This window comes from Protopterus annectens, chromosome 14.part0, assembly GCF_019279795.1.
Source record: "Protopterus annectens isolate FY-2018-M chromosome 14.part0, PAN1.0, whole genome shotgun sequence".
Classification (NCBI taxonomy): domain Eukaryota; kingdom Metazoa; phylum Chordata; order Ceratodontiformes; family Protopteridae; genus Protopterus; species Protopterus annectens.
In genome coordinates, this window is record NC_056748.1 from 986618875 (window position 1) to 986638096 (window position 19222).

Below are 19222 nucleotides of genomic sequence, written 5' to 3' on the forward strand. Positions count from 1 at the left end.
CTTAGCTCAACGATTTCTGGAACTCCTAGATCAACTTATCCACACCCCCACCAGGGGCAACAATATCCTAGACCTAGTCATTACCAACATGAGTGACCGGTGTTCCACACCTGAAGTCAACTCCTCGTTAGTCCGATCCGAACATAAGCTTATCACCCTTGATACCCACATACCCCCATTAAGGAAACCACGGTAAAAAATTTCTCCAAAGCCAACTTCATGCTTCTTAAGACAGAAGTGGTGAACTTCATGACACCCATGCAGATGAACAATACAGTTACAACTGCTGAATCCTACACAAATGCACTCTATTAGCACTTAAACGAGTGCATGGATCGTGCTATCCCAAACAGAACCAAGACGCTATCCTCCAAAAAAAGGAAGCCAATCTGGTGGTCCCTTGCCATAAACAAACTGTACAACAGAAGGAAGAAACTGTTGCAAGAGAGAGTAAATTCCCATCAGTGGAGGACCTCCCTGGTATGCCTCAGTAAGAAGCTGAGATCCCTTATAAGATCCTCCAAAGCTAGCTATGAAAACAAAATCGACACTAAATCCAAGGACAACCACAAAGCATTCTATAGCTATGTCAAGAATCTAGATGGCAACACCCAGATCTGCTCTGAGTTACAGCACAAAGGCACGAAAATTACAGAATCAATTGATATTACCAACATCCTGGCAGATAGGTTCAAAGCTAACTTTACCCCCCTCTCACCCCCTAAAGGACCCATATCTATACAGGAAGAATGGAGTCCCTGTAATCACAACTACACAGGTAAAAGCTGCACTCTCTAAAGCCAAAAACACAGCATCCATGGGACCGGACAACATTCCAGGCTGCGTTTTACACGAACTTCAGAACGAACTGGCTCCCCACTTAAGCCTCATCATCTTCTTTCGGCTGTTCCCGTTAGGGGTCGCCACAGCAGATCACCTGTTTCCATTTCTTCCTGTCCTCTGCATCTTGCTCTGTCACACCAACCACCTGCATATCCTCTCTCACCACATCCATAAACCTTATCTTAGGCCTTCCTCTTTTCCTGTTACCTGGTAGCTTCATCCCTAGCATCTTTTTCCCAATATACTCAACATCCCTCCTCAGCACACGTCCAAACCAACGTAATCGTGCCTCTCTGGCTTTGTCTCCAAACCTTCCAACCTGGACTGACCCTCTAATATACTTATTCCTAATCCTGTCCACCCTCGTCACACCCAGTGCAAATCTTAACATCTTTAATTCTGCCACATCCAGCTCAAACTCCTGCCTTTTTGTCAATGCCACTGTCTCCAACCCATATAACATAGCTGGTTTTCACTACCCTCTTGTAGACCTTCCCTTTCACTCTTACAGGTACTCGTCTGTCACAAATCACTTCTGACACTCTTCTTCACCCACTCCATCCTGCCTGTACTCTCTTCTTCACCTCTCTTCCACACTCACCGTTACTCTGAACTATTGACCCCAAGTATTTAAACTCATCCACCTTCGCCACCTCTACTCGTTGCATCCTCACCATTCCTCTATCCTCCCTCTCATTCACACACATATATTCTGTCTTAGTCCTGCTGACCTTCATTCCTCTTCTCTCTAGAGCATATCTCCATCTCTCCAGGGTCTTCTCCACCTGTTCCCTACTCTCACTACAGATCACAATGTCTTCTGCAAACATCACAGTCCACGTGGACTCCTGTCTGATCTCGTCTGTCAACCTGTCCATCACCATTGCAAATAAAAAAGGGCTCACAGCTGATCCTTGATGTAACCCCATCTCCACCTTAAACGCATCCGTCACTCCCACCGCAGACCTCACGGCTGTCACACTACCCTCGTACATATCCTGTACCACTCTTACATACTTTTCTGACACTCCTGACTTCCTCATACAATACCACAACTCCTCTCTAGGCACCCTGTCATACGCTTTCTCTAAGTCTACAAAAACACAATGCAACTCCTTCCAACATTCTCTGTACTTCTCCATCAAAACTCTCAGATCGCATCTGTAGTGCTCTTTCCTGGCATGAAACCATACTGCTGATCACTAATCATCACGTCCCTTCTTAACCTTGCTTCCACTACTCTTTTCCATAACTTCATGCTGTGACTGATCAATTTAATCCCTCTGTAGTTACTACAGCTCTGCACATCACCCTTATTCTTAAAAATCGGTACCAAAACACTTTTTCTCCATTCCTCAGGCATCCTCTCACTTTCCAAGATTTCATTAAACAATCTGGTTAAAAACTCCACTGCCATTTCACCTAAACACCTCCATGCTTCCACAGGTATGTCATCTGGGCCAACAGCCTTTCCATTCTTCATTCTCTTCATAGCTATCCTTACTTCCTCCTTGCTAATCCATTGTACTTCATGATTCACTATCCCTACATCATCCAACCTTCTCTCCCTCTCATTCTCTTCATTCATCAACCCCTCAAAGTACTCTTTCCATCTCCTCAACACACTCCCCTCGCTTGTGAGTATGTTTCCCTCATTATCCTTTATCATCTTTACCTGCTGCACATCTTTCCTAGCTCGGTCCTTCTGTCTAGCCAATCGGTACAGGTCCTTTTCTCCCTCCTTAGTGTCCAACCTTTCATAAAACTCTTCATATGCCTTATCCTTAGCCTTCGCCACCTCTCTCTTTGCCATGCACCTCATCTCCTTATACTCTTGTCTACTTTCTTCATCTCTCTGACAATCCCACTTCTTCTTTGCCAACCTCTTTCTCTGTATACTCTCCTATACTTCATCATTCCACCACCATGTCTCCTTGTCGTCCTTTCCCTGTCCAGATGTGATACCAAGCACCTTTCTAGCCATCTCCCTTGCTAGCTCTGCTGTAGTTACCCAGCTATTTGGTAACTCTTCATTGCCACCCAGTGCCTGCCTTAACTCATCCCTGAACTCCACCTCACAATTACCCTTTTTCAATTTCCACCACTTGATCCTTGGCGCTGCCCTCACACTCCTCCTCCTCTTCTTGATAACCAACATCATCCTACAAACCACTATCCTATACTGCCTAACTACACTTTCTCCGGTCACCACTTTACAGTCTCCAATCTCCTTCAAACTGGCCCTCCTACATAAGATATAATCCACCTGTGTGCATCTTCCTCCACTCTTGTATGTCACCCTATGCTCCTCCCTCTTGCTAAAATACGTATTCACCAAAGCCATGTCCATCCTTTTCACAAAATCCACTACCATCTGACCTTCTGCATTCCTTTGTTTAACATCATACCTACCCATCACTTCCTCATCCCCTCTGTTCCCTTCACCAACATGCCCATTGAAATCTGCTCCAATCACCACTCTCTCACCCTTGGGTACAGTCATCACCACTTCATCCAATTCACTCCAAAATGTTTCTTTCTCATCCATTGCACACCCAACTTGTGGAGCATACGCACTACCTATGTGGTAGTTCAAGGGTACAGAGTTTTTACCAAAGGGGATGACAATGCACTTTTTGGCATTGAGCTTGAGGCCATGGCTCTGACACCAAGCATCTGTCTCAGTGAGGCCCTTCTGTAGAATGTCTACATCATTTGGGGACTTGACTATGGCTGCTAGTTTACAGTCATCTGCGAACTTCTTCAGTCAGAGGCCTTCTGTGTTAGCCTGTACTTCAGAGAAGTAGATACCAAACAAGAGAGGTCCCAGGACTGAACCCTGTGGTACTCCACTTGTCACTGGTTTGAAGTCAGACTTGGAGTCTGCAACTTTTACAGTGTGGGTTCTGTCAGTGATCCAGTTGGCAACCCATCTTGTGACTTAGGGATTTATACCTAGTTTAGTGAGTTTAGCTACAATTCCAGAATGGGGGATGGTGTTGAAAGCCTTGGCAAGGTCAAGAAAGGCTGTGTGAACCAACTTACCCTCGTCTACGGCTTTGGTGACTGCCTCAAAGAAGATCTGCCTTTCACAAGCCTGAACTGGGTGGGGTCCAGAGTTTGGAGGTTACCAATGTCTTTGTTTATGAGTTCCATGGTGATATGTTCCATGGCCTTGCAGACCAGGCTCGTCAGGCTAATACGCCGATAGTTCCCAGTATCAGTGGTGGCTTCTCCTTTGTGGAGTGGGATAACTGTTGCTGTGTGCCATTCAGTGGCACAAAGCCTGATGTGAGGCTGTGACTGAACATGGTGCTTAGGTGGGGAGCCAGTTCATTCTGAAGTTCGTGTAAAACGCAGCCTGGGATGTTGTCCGGTCCCATGGATGCTGTGTTTTGGCTTTAGAGAGTGCAGCTTTTACCTGCGTAGTTGTGATTACAGGCGCATTCTTCCTGTACAGATATGGGCCCCTTAGAGGGTGAGAGGGGGGTAAAGTTAGCAATGAACCTACCTGCCAGGATGTTGGCAATATCAGTTGGTTCTGTAATTTTTGTGCCGTTGTGCTGTAACTCAGAGCAGATCAGGGTGCTGCCATTGAGATTCTTAACATAGCTATAGAATGCTTTGTAGTTGTCCTTAGAATCAGTGGCGATTTTGTTTTCGTAGCTAGCTTTGGAGGATCTTATAAGGGATCTCAGCTTCTTACGGAGGCTGACCAGGGAGCTCCTCCACTCATGGGATTTTACTTTCTTTTGCAACAGTTTCTTCCTTCTGTTGTACAGTTTGTTTATGGCAGGGGACCACCAGATTGGCTTCCTTTTTTGGAGGATAGCATCTTGGTTCTGTTTGGGATAGCATGATCCATGCACTTGTGTAAGTGCTTATAGAGTACATTTGCATAGGATTCAGCAGTCGTAACTGTATTGTCCATCTGCATGGGTGTCATGAAGTTTGCCATTTCTGTCTTAAGAAGCATAAAGTTGGCTTTGGAGAAATTTTTTTACAGTGGTTTCCTTAATGGGGAGTGGGGGCGGGATGTGGATATCTAGGGTGATTAGCTTATGGTCGGATCAGACCAATGAGGAGCTGACTTCAGGTGTGGAACACCGGTCACTCATGTTGATAATGACTAGGTCTAGGATATTGTTGCCCCTGGTGGGGTGTGGATCAATGAAGGCTCACTGTGGTATCATCATGTGAAATCTGTCCAGAGGAACCAGAGTAATGGATGCCACCAATACATGTTGGAGGTGTGAAGGGGAAGAAACAGGTAAATGGGAACATAATTTCTGGGAGTGCAGTGAGGTGGCAGATTTCATGGATTCCCTCAAGGATGCACTGTCAGAGATGCTGGATGGGCATACTGGTCTGACGAGGGATTTTTCTGAGCTATGATACAGAATTGGAATTGCCTTGACAAAGTAAGGCCTTGCTGTGTCTAATAATGGCAGCTGACAAAAAAACAATTACTAAAAAATGGAAATCAAAAAATCTAAACCAACTATAATGAAAGTAGTGAATACACTAACAGATATAAAACAACTGGAATTGAGATCTTTACTAAAGAGTAGGACCAAACTACATAGCAATAAAATGGGAATTGTGGGAACAATACATACAAGGGAGGAATTAAGCCTAAAAGGCAGCAGGACTTAAATGAGCTAAATAATGTTTGAGTGAGAAAGACCGGGTAGGTTATAAGTGATGTATAATGTTTGCAACGGGGAGTGCATCGGTATGGTTTGTGATGTAAAATGCTTGCGACTTGGATTGTGTTGTTGTGGTTTGTTTTCATTTATATAAATGTATGACTGCCTATGTAGTAAGTGATTTTCACTTTTACAGCAACCTTGTATAAATCCCAGATGAAGCACTTAATTTTTTCTCGGCTTTGTACATTATGTTTCACTGGACTAAAGAGTATACCATACCTTCTGATGAGACTGCCTGAAAATTGCTCAGGTAGTTCGGGCCCAGACGGCAAATGATACCAACAGTTTCTGAAGTGACAGCTTCTTCAAACATGTAGGTTGGCCCTAACTGCCAACACAGGGATGAGCTCTCTTTCCAGACTGGAGGGGTACCAATGAAGCCATAAACATCAACCATGGCAGATGGGTCCAGAGATAGGATGGTTCCTGGGAAAGGCTGTATATATTGCATCTTAGACAGAAAATTAAAAAGAAAATATGTTATAAATTAGATACATTAATAAAACAACAAATACCAATAGTCTGATTGTCAAAGGGTGATTAGAAGCATAAAATAAATAAGTATTCTTGAAATACATGTACATAGAACATATGAGCATTTACTATTTACAACACCTTATCGTTTGTTAACCAAATATTTGTGCTGATCCCCAACAATCATTTTCAGTCATAACTCGATGACAGCCTCTCAACTTCAGGGATAAAGTTAAAAACAATGGGGGACAAAGACCCAGAATCAGGGACAATTTTAAATATTACTCTAAAACGTTAATGGAACAATGTCAACATGTATTTTCAGAACAATAAGTACAAGACTCTAAAATTACTGATAATTATAATCCCCAGTGATTGACCACAAATCAAAAATTTGGTGAGGGACAGCGCAAAAATATGAAACAAAAATTAGGGATGTTCTACAAAATTAGGTTCATTTGATACATATGTGCTGTTGACAGTTCAACTGTTTAGTTTAAGCCAATCACCATGGCAACAAAGAACATTTTTACATTTACTGCTGTTACTGTGACATTTCATTAGTTAACTATCGTAACACAAAAATGTAAAAAAGCATTACAGGAACAGAAACAAAGGTACCACCAGATGGTAGCATTCTCAATGAGATATGCTTAAATGCTAAATCTCAAAGAAGACAGCTTACTTGCTGTACAAAGAACTGGCACCTTCAGCCTTTGTCAGAGTTCCCAAATGTACATCACATGGTCTGTTTTTTCTTGAAAATATTATAGTTTTGAAAGTAAATACTGATGAAACTGGCAGGAGCAATCTGTATCCATCACTGTATTTCAGCATTCTGACATGGAGGATATTATGCAAGGTAAGAATCTTAACCACATATAAGATTTTATTCTACATAATGTAGAACTCCACTTCTAGTTAAATCTTTATAGGAAAGTTTTAAGCTTTTGAATGCACTTTGCATGTGATGTATCCAGCAGAGATACTGTTATTTCTTTAAGTGCCCAGTGACTTACAGAAAATAAATAAATAAATAAATAAATAAATAAATGCATACTATATCAATATCTAGGGTGGAGATGATTGTTTAATTTTGCTTCTTTTTTCATTTACGTGTATATAAAGAACACTTAGCTTCACCATAAAGCAAAACACTTCTCTTTATAAATGATACTTTATCAAATCATAATTGTTTGTATCTTTTGATCAACACAACTGCAAATTCAGTGTGGAGTCAAGGAACAATTCTTGTATAAGGTAGCAAGGAATAATCTGCTGTTTTCAGAAAGACAGATGTGCAGTTCATATTCAGGAAGCATGCAGTACAATTAAATGGAAGAATGGAAACAAAGCAAGGAAGTTTACAACTGCACTTTAACAAATACTTTAACATTCAACGCAAGCAGGTACATATTTCTCTATATGGTGCATAAGATTAATATTCTCCTGACTGCAGCCATGGTGGCTTGGGTTAAAATTGTAGGTTCAGTTGTCAGAGGAAGAGGCTGGCGAAGAAGAAGTAGGATTGTCAAAGAGATGAAGAAAGTAGACATGAGTATAAGGAGATGAGGCGCATGGCAAAGAGAGAGGTGGCGAAGGCTAAGGATAAGGCATATGGAGAGTTGTATGAGAGATTGGACACTAAGAGGGAGAAAAGGACCTGTACCAATTGGCTAGACAGAGGGACAGAGCTGGGAAAGATGTGCAGCAGGTAAGGGTGATAAAGGATAGTGAGGGAAACGTACTCACAAGCGAGGAGAGTGTGTTGAGTAGATGGAAAGAGTACTTTGAAGGGCTGATGAATGAAGAGAATGAGAGAGAGAGAGAAGGTTGGATAATGTCGGGATAGTGAAACAGATTAGCAAGCAGGAAGTAAGGACAGCTATGAAGAGGATGAAGAATGGAAAGGCTGTTGGCCCAGATGACATACCAGTGGAAGCATGGAGGTGCTTAGGAGAAATGGCAGAGGAATTTTTAACCAGATTGTTTAATGAAATCTTGGAAAGTCAGAGGATGCCTGAGGAGTGGAGAAAAAGTGTCTGGGTACCTGTCTTTAAGAATAAGGGTGATGTGCAGAGCTGCAGTAACTACAGAGGGATAAAATTGATCAGTCACAGCTTGAAGTTATGAGAAAGAGTAGTGGAAGCTAGGTTAAGAAGCGAGGTGATGATTAGTAATCAGCAGTATGGTTTCATGCCAGGAAAGAGCACTACAGATGCAATGTTTGCTCTGAGAGTGTTGTTGGAGAAGTACAGAGAAGGTCAGAACGAGATGCATTGTGTCTTTGTGGACGTAGAGAAAGTATATGACAGGATGCCTAGAGAGGAGTTGTGGTATTGTATGAGGAAGTCGGGAGTGGCAGAGAAGTATGTAAGAGTGGTACTGGATATGTACAAAGGTAGTGTGACATTGGTGAGGACTGCAGTGGGAGTAACAGATACATTTAAGGTGGAGGTGGGATTACATCAAGGATCAGCTCCGAGCCCTTTCTTATTTGCAGTGGTGATGGACAGGTTGACAGATTAGATCAGACAGGAGGTCCCGTGAACTATGATGTTTGCAGATGACATTGTGATCTGTAGTGAGAGTGGGACCAGGTTGAGGAGACCCAGGAGAGGTGGAGATATGCTTTACAGAGGAGAGGAATGAAGGTCAGCAGGGCTAAAACAGAATGTATGTGTGTAAATGAGAGGGAGGGTAGAGGAATGGAGAGGATGCAGGGAGTAGAGTTGGTAAAGGTGGATGAGTTTAAGTACTTGGGATCAACAGTTCAGAGTAATGGTGAGTGTGGAAGAGAGGTGAAGAAGAGTGTACAGGCAGGGTGGAATGGGTGGAAAAAGAGTGTCAGGAGTGATTTGTGACAGACGGGTACCAGTAAGAGTGAAAGGCAAGGTCTACAAGAGGGTAGTGAGACCAGCTATGTTATATGGGATGGAGACGGTGGCATTGACAAAAAGGCAAGAGTCAGAGCTGGATGTGGCAGAGTTAAAGATGTTAAGATTTGCACTGGGTGTGACTAGGCTGGACAGGATTAGGAATCAGTATATTAGAGGGTCATCTCAGGTTGGACAGTTTGGAGACAAAGCAAGAGAGGCGAGATTGCGTTGGTTTGGACATGTGCTGAGGAGGGATGCTGGGTATATTGGGAAAAGGATGCTAAGGATGGAGCTGCCAGGTAAGAGGAAAAGAGGAAGGCCTAAGATAAGGTTTATGGATCTGGTGAGAGAGGACATGCAGGCGGTTGGTGTGAAAGAGCATGATGCAGAGGACAGGAAGAAATGGAAACAGATGATCCGCTGTGGCGACCCCTAATGGGAACAGCTGAAAGAAGATGATGATGATGATGAGTTGTCAGAGGGGTTGGCTTGGATGAAGAGGTAGAAGTGAATGGCCAATAGCCATCTGGTTCATCTTGAAGAGTAGTGGTTAAGTATCAGCTCACCCTGGGGCACCTACAGTGAAGTGGCAAGGAGGACCAACTCCCAATAAGCTTAGGGTATCAGGGGGTGACATCCTGAAAAATAATTAAAATTGTAGTAAAAAAAAAAAAAAAACAATCTGGATGTAGGGTTCTATGCATCTCCAAAGTGGCAGACATCTGACATCCCATACAAGACTATTATGGGTTTAGATATAGCTACATACAATAAAAAATCCAAATGAGAAGTAAATGATACTTGCCGTCATCTGTCTTTTACTTCTGCTAACTGAACACAAGATGAAGTTACTAAATGGTATCCCCACCTTTCAAAAAAAAGGCAGGCCTCCATAGGGTGATACAATGTGGAAGTGACAAACAGATCAGGGGATGCGATGTATACAGTAAAAGAAAACTATACAAATATACCAGTCTCAAACTGACCCTCATTCTAGTAAAAATAAAATATACCAGAGTAGAGAATATTAACTAACTGAATATCATTACACTTGAATAACCTTCGATTATGTTTTGCGTAACCTACAAGTACTCTGATATGGGATAAAAACGAACAACTTACTGTAACCCTCAGAGGTACTAGTGCTGTAAATTTAAACACATGCCAAAGATATGATGGTATGTAAACTACCACCGGACTGTTTCCATAGTACTGAGGATAGCATTCAAGTGACTTCATGTATACTGCACATTCACCTCCTGAAACAGCATCTGACCAGCTTATCCTAAAAAGGAACTTAGAATGGCACTTGAAAAGGAAATGTATTAAGTGTAAAAACAGTATCTTGAATTCCAAAGTGACAACATGTACAGTGCAGTTTCTTGGTTTATTCCTGATCCTTTTATCATTTTGCAGTGACAACTGAAGTAAACCTTTTACAGTAGAAGCAATCATTCACTAAGGGGTCTTCTAGTAGCAGCACAAAATGGATCTGACTAAAAACATCCAATTGCATATTTATTTCCTGTCATTAAGTTGATTCACATCTTGACGTGGGGATCACTAACAGCACCAAGGGACCCAAGAAGAAATGTCAAGTCAGTCAGTAGGACACAAAAAGCTCCCATAGCTATGAGGAACCCAAGTCATGTAAAGCTTTATAATCCATCAAAAGGATATAAAATACAATAAGGCGCCTTTCTGGGAGTCAGTGCAGAGAATGCAAAATGTGAGTGAGATTACACTACCTACACACATACCTGCTGTAGAATTCTGCACTCACTGCCATCTTGTCAACTTAGTATTAGACTGCATAAGGCAAAAGGGCATTGCAGTAGTCTAGGCAATAGAGAGCCACAGACTGCATGACCACTGGGCAATCCCTCTACTGAAGTAATATGCTAAAGCTGGGTGACTTCCTTAGATAATACAAAAAGGACTTTATAGTAGCAACCAGATGCTCCTGGAACATCATACCATTATGAAGGGCTACTCAGAAATTATGTATCTTGCACACCACTTAAATTTGTAACTGACTGTGCCTGAAAATCAGTGCACAACTATGGTAAGGAAAGATAAAATACAATAAAATTAAATATAAGACTAGAGGGTTAGAGTAGCACAGTGACTAAATGATGCATGAAAAGACCATGACATCCATTTTTGATGGGATAAGTCCAAGGCAATTAATGCTCTTCCAAGAAAGAATGCCTTCTAAATGACATTCAATGAGTTCACAATATGTAATGGAAAAGTAAAGGTAAAACTGAATAGTGTCCATATAACATTGATACTGCAACCCTCTTTACTAATAACATGACCCACCAAGTGGCAGCATATAAACAGATGTATACCAATTAGAGAGACTCAGAGGTTAGACAAAAGATGACAAACAATTTAGGCATGCAAAGAGAAGCAGCAAAAGAAAAAAAAATAAGAATTGCTTTCATATATTACGCAGTAGGTTCTTACACAGTCCAGTAAGATCTAACTGTCAAGAATGTCAAAAGCAGAGGATCGAGGAGAACTAGGATGCAATAAAACTTCTGATCTGTTGTCACAAGTCACTGACCACTTCAATAAGCACTATTTCATTGCACTGGTGTGCTCTTAACCTAAATAGATATGTATTCCATAGGACAAGGGATTCTAAAAAGGATTCAAGCAATTGATTTATCACTTTCAAAATAACCTTCCCAAGACACGGAAAGTTAGAGGTATGATAGTAAAGTGTCTTAATTTAGGTACAATAGTATGATTTTTTTCTTCACAGGCTTAGTTTTTCTCATGTTTACTACACTGATCTTTATATTCTTCAACCATACGGGATCCAGTATATGGAAAAATTCTAATGTAAAAAATGAGAAAGTGTTGCTATTCCGACTCTCCACTATGATTTTTAAAGTTCAGTTCTACAACTTCAAAGTTCACAGGTTGAGACATCTGTCTAACTAGAATGTCAAGAGGCATGGTTGGATTCTTTAATACTAGTATAATCAGGGTCTCCCTTACTATAGATTAAATTTCTTCAGTTCAAAGAGCAGATTGGACAAACCAAAAAATATAAATGGACAAAAACATCAAAGCAAGATATAAGCTACTGGTTTTTGCCAAGGATTCATCTCACACTAAATGGGACACAGAACACTGAAACCAACCAACTCTTCAAAACCAAGGGTTTTAAACCAATTCCAAGTCCAGTACGGTAATTCTTTGACTTATGAGACTGTGAGACCTATAGGCACTCCCTAGTAAGTACGTGATGGCAATTACTCTAGGGAAAAAAATCAAGCAGTTATTTAAAAGTCAGTTGCTCAAATACCTTCCAAACGATAAGACAAATAGGACTGCACAATGTGTCCACCACTCTGAATAATCTGGCAGGTCAATTTTCCTGCAGCAGAGATTTTGCTGGATAAGGAGTATGACTTTTTGTGTGATATCTCTTACTAGTATGTGTAATAATCAAGTCCAGCACTCACTTATCCTCAAGGAAAAGGATTTATCTCCACTTGCAAACTTGCAGCACAGTCACAAAGAACACTGAAGAAACAGTATTATGAAGATGCGTGAAAGGATCCAAGGCCACACATAAAATGCTACCAAATGCTGCTGCTAACAGATCAGTATTGTCTCACTGAAGTTCATAAGGAACCGACTGAAGATATTTCAGAATTATTAACTGTACTTGGGCACCTCTACTTAAGCAATCCAGCAATGAGGGAATAAGAGAGGGTGAGGCTGATCAAGTAGTGGTTTGAGGAAGAGACAGAGATTCCAAGCCCAGGTAAGAGGTAACTATACAAAAGTGGTGTCAGCTCAAGAGAATGATCATGTATGTGGGCAGCAGGAGCAACTGTCTCAACAAACCCAAAGTTTTTTATAACAGGCCAAACTCTTCCATAAGAGCCAAGAACACATAATTTACACAGATGTTGAAGTTACACAAATATAATCCAGTTTCAGTTGATCAGATCTCAGGAGGAAATCTTTGAACTCCTGCAAGAAAATCTTTACACTACAAGGTAGACAAGAAAGAAAAATCAAAGTACAGATGTCTATGTTAACTTACTACAAAGTACAATTGTGTAAGCAACTTACCATAGCAGTACGTGTTTGAATGATCACGCTGCTGTAGCCTACGCTGTATGGATTATATCCTGTCAAGGATATAACAAGGTGGCCAGCTTCCAAAACTTCAGGGCACCTTTCACACACCCAAACCATTAGACAGCTCAAACTGAACTAACTAAAAGACAGGCTTTGGGGCCAAGCCTTTTAGGGCTAAGGAGGCCAAGCCCTGAAGGGACATTGCTAGGAAAAACAAAAACAGATGTCCACACCTTGGCATACAAAACACATAAAAAAAGGGGATGGAGGGAGGAAGTAAGTAGATTACTATAGCTTAGAACATATATGTGGTGAATAATGAAGGGTCCAGAAGCACCTGGAGAATGGTCCTAGCAGAGCCTGACTTAGATCTGGAAAAGGAATCTAGCTTCTCGTACTTTGTAAAAGTATATACAGTAAACCAAGTTGCTGCTTCTAGAATACTTGCAGAATCTAACCCTTTCCAAAAAGCCATTGGTGAAGCTAAGGCCCTGGTAGTGTGCGTTTTGACCCAGCCTGGAACAATTTTGTTGTGGTAGGAACAGCAAAAGCTAATAGTCTGAGAAAACTACTTGGAAACAGTCTGTTTTGCCACAGGTTGTCCCCTCTTCTTACCTTTACAAGAAATGAACAGCTCATTGGAAGTTCTGAAAGATTTTGTTCTGTCAGGATACATACCTAAGTTGTCTGTGGACATCCAAGACAAGAAGTGTCCTTTCATCTTCATTTTTGAGTTCAGGGAAAAACACAGGGAGATGGACAGTTTGACAAAGTAAACTTTGTGTCCTGGGGATTTCTAAGCAAAGCTTGTGTGTGTAAAAAGTTCAACTTCCACTACAGAAGAGCTTCTATGTACCCAGAAGGGGTACAGATGTGGCTTCTGATATTCACATTATAGAGACGTGGGACACTGTCCAGGCTATTCTCAAAAAACATGGAAAATCTTCGACCATTACTGGGGATATTACTGAGACACAGAGGGGTCACTTTGAGGAATTCTTGAATCTAGTGAACAAGCTGTCCTATGAGGATACAGTATAAAAACAGGTAGTGTTCCATTTCAGCAGAGGAGGTCATTGCAGCAAATAAACAGCTCCACTGTGGTAAGGCTGCAGGACTGGACGAGACCCAAGCAGAAATTATGCAGACATTGAACAAATTTGGGTGACTGTTAACAGACATTTTCAATGCTGTGTGCAAGGCCAGGATAGTTTCTCTGGACCAGCAAATTGAAGGAATGGTCCAAATTTTCAAAAAGGACTTGAGGATGTTTTCGAAATATACAGACCACCTGGCACAGCCATCCAGGAAAAGAAATGTCAATGTGCTGGAAAAGATAATTCAATCAATAGTCAAAAAGCTGACAAAAGAAAATCTATTCATATTTTCTGGTGCCTGCATAACAGTGGCTCAAATCTTTGTCCTTGCACAGACAGTGATGTGCTTAGATTTAGAGAAAGCATACAATAGTGAACCACGGAATGTCTTATGAAACGTCATACAATATGGGATCCCAGGGCCAGTACTGCATACCATTTGTTCCTTGTATTTAAGGAATGAGAGTTATACCAGCATTCTCAGAATTAAGTCAAATACAGCATTGTTTTTCAAGTGAATTGTACAGGTTATAGGTCACATTAAAGGTGGAAAAAGTTTTGAAATGATTTACTGTGGTCTCATTTTTTTATATCACAAAAATCGGCATTTTAACAGGGGTGTGCATACTTTTTATATCCACTGTATATAAATTACCTCATCAGAACATAAAAAAGTATATTGTCAGTAAGCTCTAAATTTTTGCAGTGCATTGACTGCCTGGAAAAAGAATCCTATCAATGGAAAAGGCATTCAACTATAAAACAAACTGAGAAAGGTGAGGATTCTTGAAAGCCTAAGAAAATCAAAACGATGTTACAGATTAACTACAGAACAGGCTTTAAATAAACAGAGCAGACTGTTTGAATAACCTTACCCTTACTTACCAACATACTCGTGTATACAAAAGTTATGTACTCACCATAACAATGCAGCTGTGTTGTCCATTTTCATTATTCCTCAACTGATGGGTCTTAGATCCCACCTTGGATCTGACTCACCCACTTACACTAGACTCAAAGATCCAGCTCTCAAGCTTCTCCCTTAACCAACAATATTCCACCATCCTGACATAACTCAATTAAGTTTGCTGCCTCAACTCTAATATGTACATGACACTATATCATTATGAAAAGGCAAGACATACAGAAAAAGGCTGAACCCAAACAGGGTACAGGTGAATTACCAAAGGGACATCCTTTAGGTCTCACTAGGTTGAAAAGGAAGGGGGTTGGAAGGCAGGAAGTTGAGGAAGAATGAAAATGGACAACACAGATGCATTGTTATGGTGAGTACATAACTTCTGTATCTGATGTTGTTATTTTTATTCAATCCTCAACTGATGGGTCAATCTTGGGTGGTCCTCATGGAAGGATACTGTGGAGTACAGTGGAACCAAATGCTGCCCTGTTTCTGTAAAGTATGTCTAACTTGTAATGAGCAATAAAGGTATGAGCATTGGACCAAGTGGCAGGTGCACAAATATCATCTATGGAGGCTCTTGAAAAAAAGGTAGATGAAGTGTCTATGGACCTCTCGGAATATATTTTGGGAGGCTTAGGAAAAGATAAACCTCTTTCTTTATGAACAGAGGGTACACAATCAGTCAACCATTTAGCCAGGGTCACTTTAGACAGCTGCTTTACCCAATATGCTTTTGGAGAAGGATACAAATAATTCAGTTTTCCTGAAATCTTTAATTCTGTGCAGATGAAATGATAAAATCTAAGCTGAGAATGTAAGTCCAAAAGATGCAGCAAGCATTCTACTTTGAGAATTTCAGAAAGAACACATGTAAACTGATGACCTAATATGTGCTGGATTTATAAGCCACCTTAGGTAAAAAAAGATGGGTTCGTGTGTAATGAAACCCTATCATTATGGAAGGTCAAATTTGGAGATCTTGCGGAAAGGACTTGAAGTTCATGTACTCATCTAGCAGAAGTGACAGCAACCAGAAAAACTATTTCCAGGACAAGAACTTAAGATCAAGCTTAGCTGAAGGCTCAAACGGAGGTAAGGTAAGAGCTTGTAATAGAATAGTCAAATCCCAAGAAGGGTTAAAATCTTTAACTGGGAGCCTGACTAAAAAGGTACCCTTAAGGAAGGCCTTGCACAATTTTAAAAAGCCAAAGAGAAAAGATTCTCACCTGAGTGAAAATTAGAAATGGCTGCTAATGGAACTTTAACAGTAGAATAACTTGCCCTGTTGTTAAAAACAGTAGCCAGAAAATCAACAATTGCCGAGACTGGGGCAGAGAAGGGGTCCAGATCTCTTTGAAGAGCCCAAAATGAAAATCTTTTCCAATTACTTTTATAACTTTTGCTGGTAGAACGCTTCTGAGAGGAAAAAACAGTATGTCAGACTGGGGCAAGAAAGCGTAGACAGTCTAACCATCACTGGAACTGGAGACACCATAGGTCAACCTGAAGATGTTGATGTCCGGGTGTTTCATCCCTGACGGGTGAAATAGAAGGTCTGGATGTAGGTCCAGTGCATACAGAAGATGAAGTCAGAGGAAGGGGATCCAAACCTGACGAGGCCAAAAGGGTGCAATGAGGATGACTCAGCTCTTCAACTGGGATGCTTTTTGTAGAAATTTAAGCATAAAGAAGACTAGAGCATCATTTGTGGACTACAGCATCTCTCGAGGACTCCCCTGTGGAGGGACCAGGCTGAAGAACCTGCTGCACTTGATGTTGAGGGGAGAAGCAAAAAGAATGGATCATGGCTGGCCCCATCAATGGAATATCCTTTCTGCCACTCTTTGGTTGAGAGACCACTCGTGAGGCATTAAAGTGGACCTGTTTAGTTTGTTTGCAAGCAAGTTGGTTTTCTCAAGTATGTGCTTGTCATTAGAAAATGACCAGAAGAGAGTGGCCATTGCCACACTCTCACTGCCTCTTGACTCAGTGGGAAAGATCTGGTCCCCTCTATTTGTAGATATACCAGACTACTGACATGTTGCCTGTTTGTACTGCAATCATCCCTGAGGGGAGAACATCTTGAACAGCTTGCAGTTCTAGTAGGACTACTCTCATTTCCAAGATACTGATATGCAAATTGGCCTTTTCTGGAAACCACGTACCTTGGACTGCCCTTCCCAAGAAAGGCCAACATCCAATATAGGAGGCGTCCATGGTGATTGTGCCTACTGGCTGTGGGAGAACAAAGGGATGCCCTTGACAAACTTTTTCTGAATGAAACCACCAAAGAAGATATTCCTTGCAAACTTTGGAAATCTTGACCAGACTGCTCAACGGAAACTGAAGAATATACCACTGAAGTGACAAGAGTCCACTGCAGGACCCACTTATGAAATCGGGCTAATGGAACTAGAGTTCTTACTGCTGCCATTAATCTTAAGGCTTGCAACACTAGCCTTGCTGGAGGATAAGAGTGGGAGATCATTTCCTTTTTCTGTAGTCTGAGGGTACGAATTAGAGGAAGTGAAGATATCTAGCTGATTGATAGAAGTAAGGAGTCAGTCATCTAGGTATGGAAATACGCAGAATCCTAGCAGTCTTAGGTGAGCCGCTACCACTGCCACGCATTTGGTGAACACTCAGATGGCTGTGGTAAGGCCAAAAGGCAGTGCTCTGAACTGGTAATGACTGGCTCCCAGCAGGAAAGGTAGGTCACTTCTGAAGCACCTGTTCATTTTGTATGACAACATGCATCCCGAAGAGCTATCGAGCACATCCGACTGTCCTTTCGCAGTAGAGTCAAAATGCACTGAACAGCGACCATCCAGAACTTTGAATATTTTACATATTGGTTTAGTTTGCTGAGATCCAGAACTGGTCTCAAGAGAATCTTCAGAAAGTTCTGGATCCTTGCTGGTCTAGGGGACTTTTTGGATGACTCTCTTTCTTAGCAGCTTTACCATTTTCAAGGTTGCTACTTCCCTCTGATTGGGTGGAGCACTGGGGATCTTTTTCATTTTTGTCAAAAGAATTTGGGAAAATGTATGAATTAACCTCAGGATATGATTTTCTGCACCCAAGTGTCTTTTGTGATAGATGCCCAGACTTCTGGGTGCAGAGGTAAGCACCCCCGACAGCCTCTAGAGTACAGCAGTCGGGCAACCCTTTAGGAGGGCTGGTAAGGCTAATCAGTGAAGGTATCTCTGAAACCCTGATTCTGCAATCCTCCTTTGTAACGAGGGCGCCATCTTCCGTTACAGACCCCCACCCACAACCCAGGAAGAACTATCTTGTTGTGAGTCCTGGAAAGGCCCTTGGGATTTGCAAAACCACATCTTTTCACCACCTCATTCTTTCTGGCAGAAGGACCTCTGAGGAGTAGAAAAGTGGATCCCAACAAAATATAGGGTCCTTTCCATCTTGCTCACTTCTGGAGAGTGTTTCCTTAACTTTGGGGTCAAACAAGGATGATCTATCAAAAGTAGCATTGATGAAAGAAAACTTCAAAGGGTCCACAAAATCAGAAAGGCACATCCAGGCATGCCTCCTGAGTGCAATGCCTGAACCCACAGCCCTATAAGTACCTCTGGCTGCATGACATGAGTGATAAGCCTCTAGGACACATTGGAAACAGACTGAAATAGCAGCCAATTTTGAAACAATTTCTTCTGATCCTCCACAAGCATGAACCCTGAAAGAGATTTGGAAAGCTCCTTGGTCAAATCCCTTTGTAACCTGGTGAAATGTGCCAAATAATTCAGCAACTGAACAACATAGGTCACCCAGGTATAAATGCACCAAATCTGTCCAAGGTCTTGGTCTCCCTATTAGGGAGATGGACAGGTGAGATCTGTTCTGCAAACTTCCTCTTAGTGGCATCTATTGGGACTCCCTTGCTCCAATGGACAACTATTTTTGGGTAGAGATAAAAATGTATCTGGCCTCTTAGGTATGGGTTCAGTAGTACCTGTTTCCTTCCATTCTCAGCATGAGATAAGGTTGTTCAACTCATCAGCAGGAGGGACAACCCAAAATGTAGCCAGGCCAGACCCAAAAGCCTCCTGAAACACCGACATCTAGGAAGGGGTTTTGAAATACAATCCACCTCCCTCTTTAAGAAGTTCCATGATCTCTCCAAAGGAGGCATCATCAGGTGGAGATCTGGGGGACCCCTTCCCTTCA

The 19222-nt window shown here is 41.7% G+C and overlaps 1 protein-coding gene across 1 annotated transcript in view; it reads right to left on the bottom strand.

Moving 5' to 3' along the window:
* Nucleotides 1-19222, bottom strand: part of WDFY4 (WDFY family member 4) — a 4454583-nt gene that overhangs the window by 3111677 nt on the left and 1323684 nt on the right. Inside the window, exon 17 of the mRNA XM_044055648.1 lies at nucleotides 5775-6006. Within this exon, the coding sequence (XP_043911583.1) occupies nucleotides 5775-6006 (232 nt within the window). The remainder of the gene's footprint in view (nucleotides 1-5774; nucleotides 6007-19222) is intronic.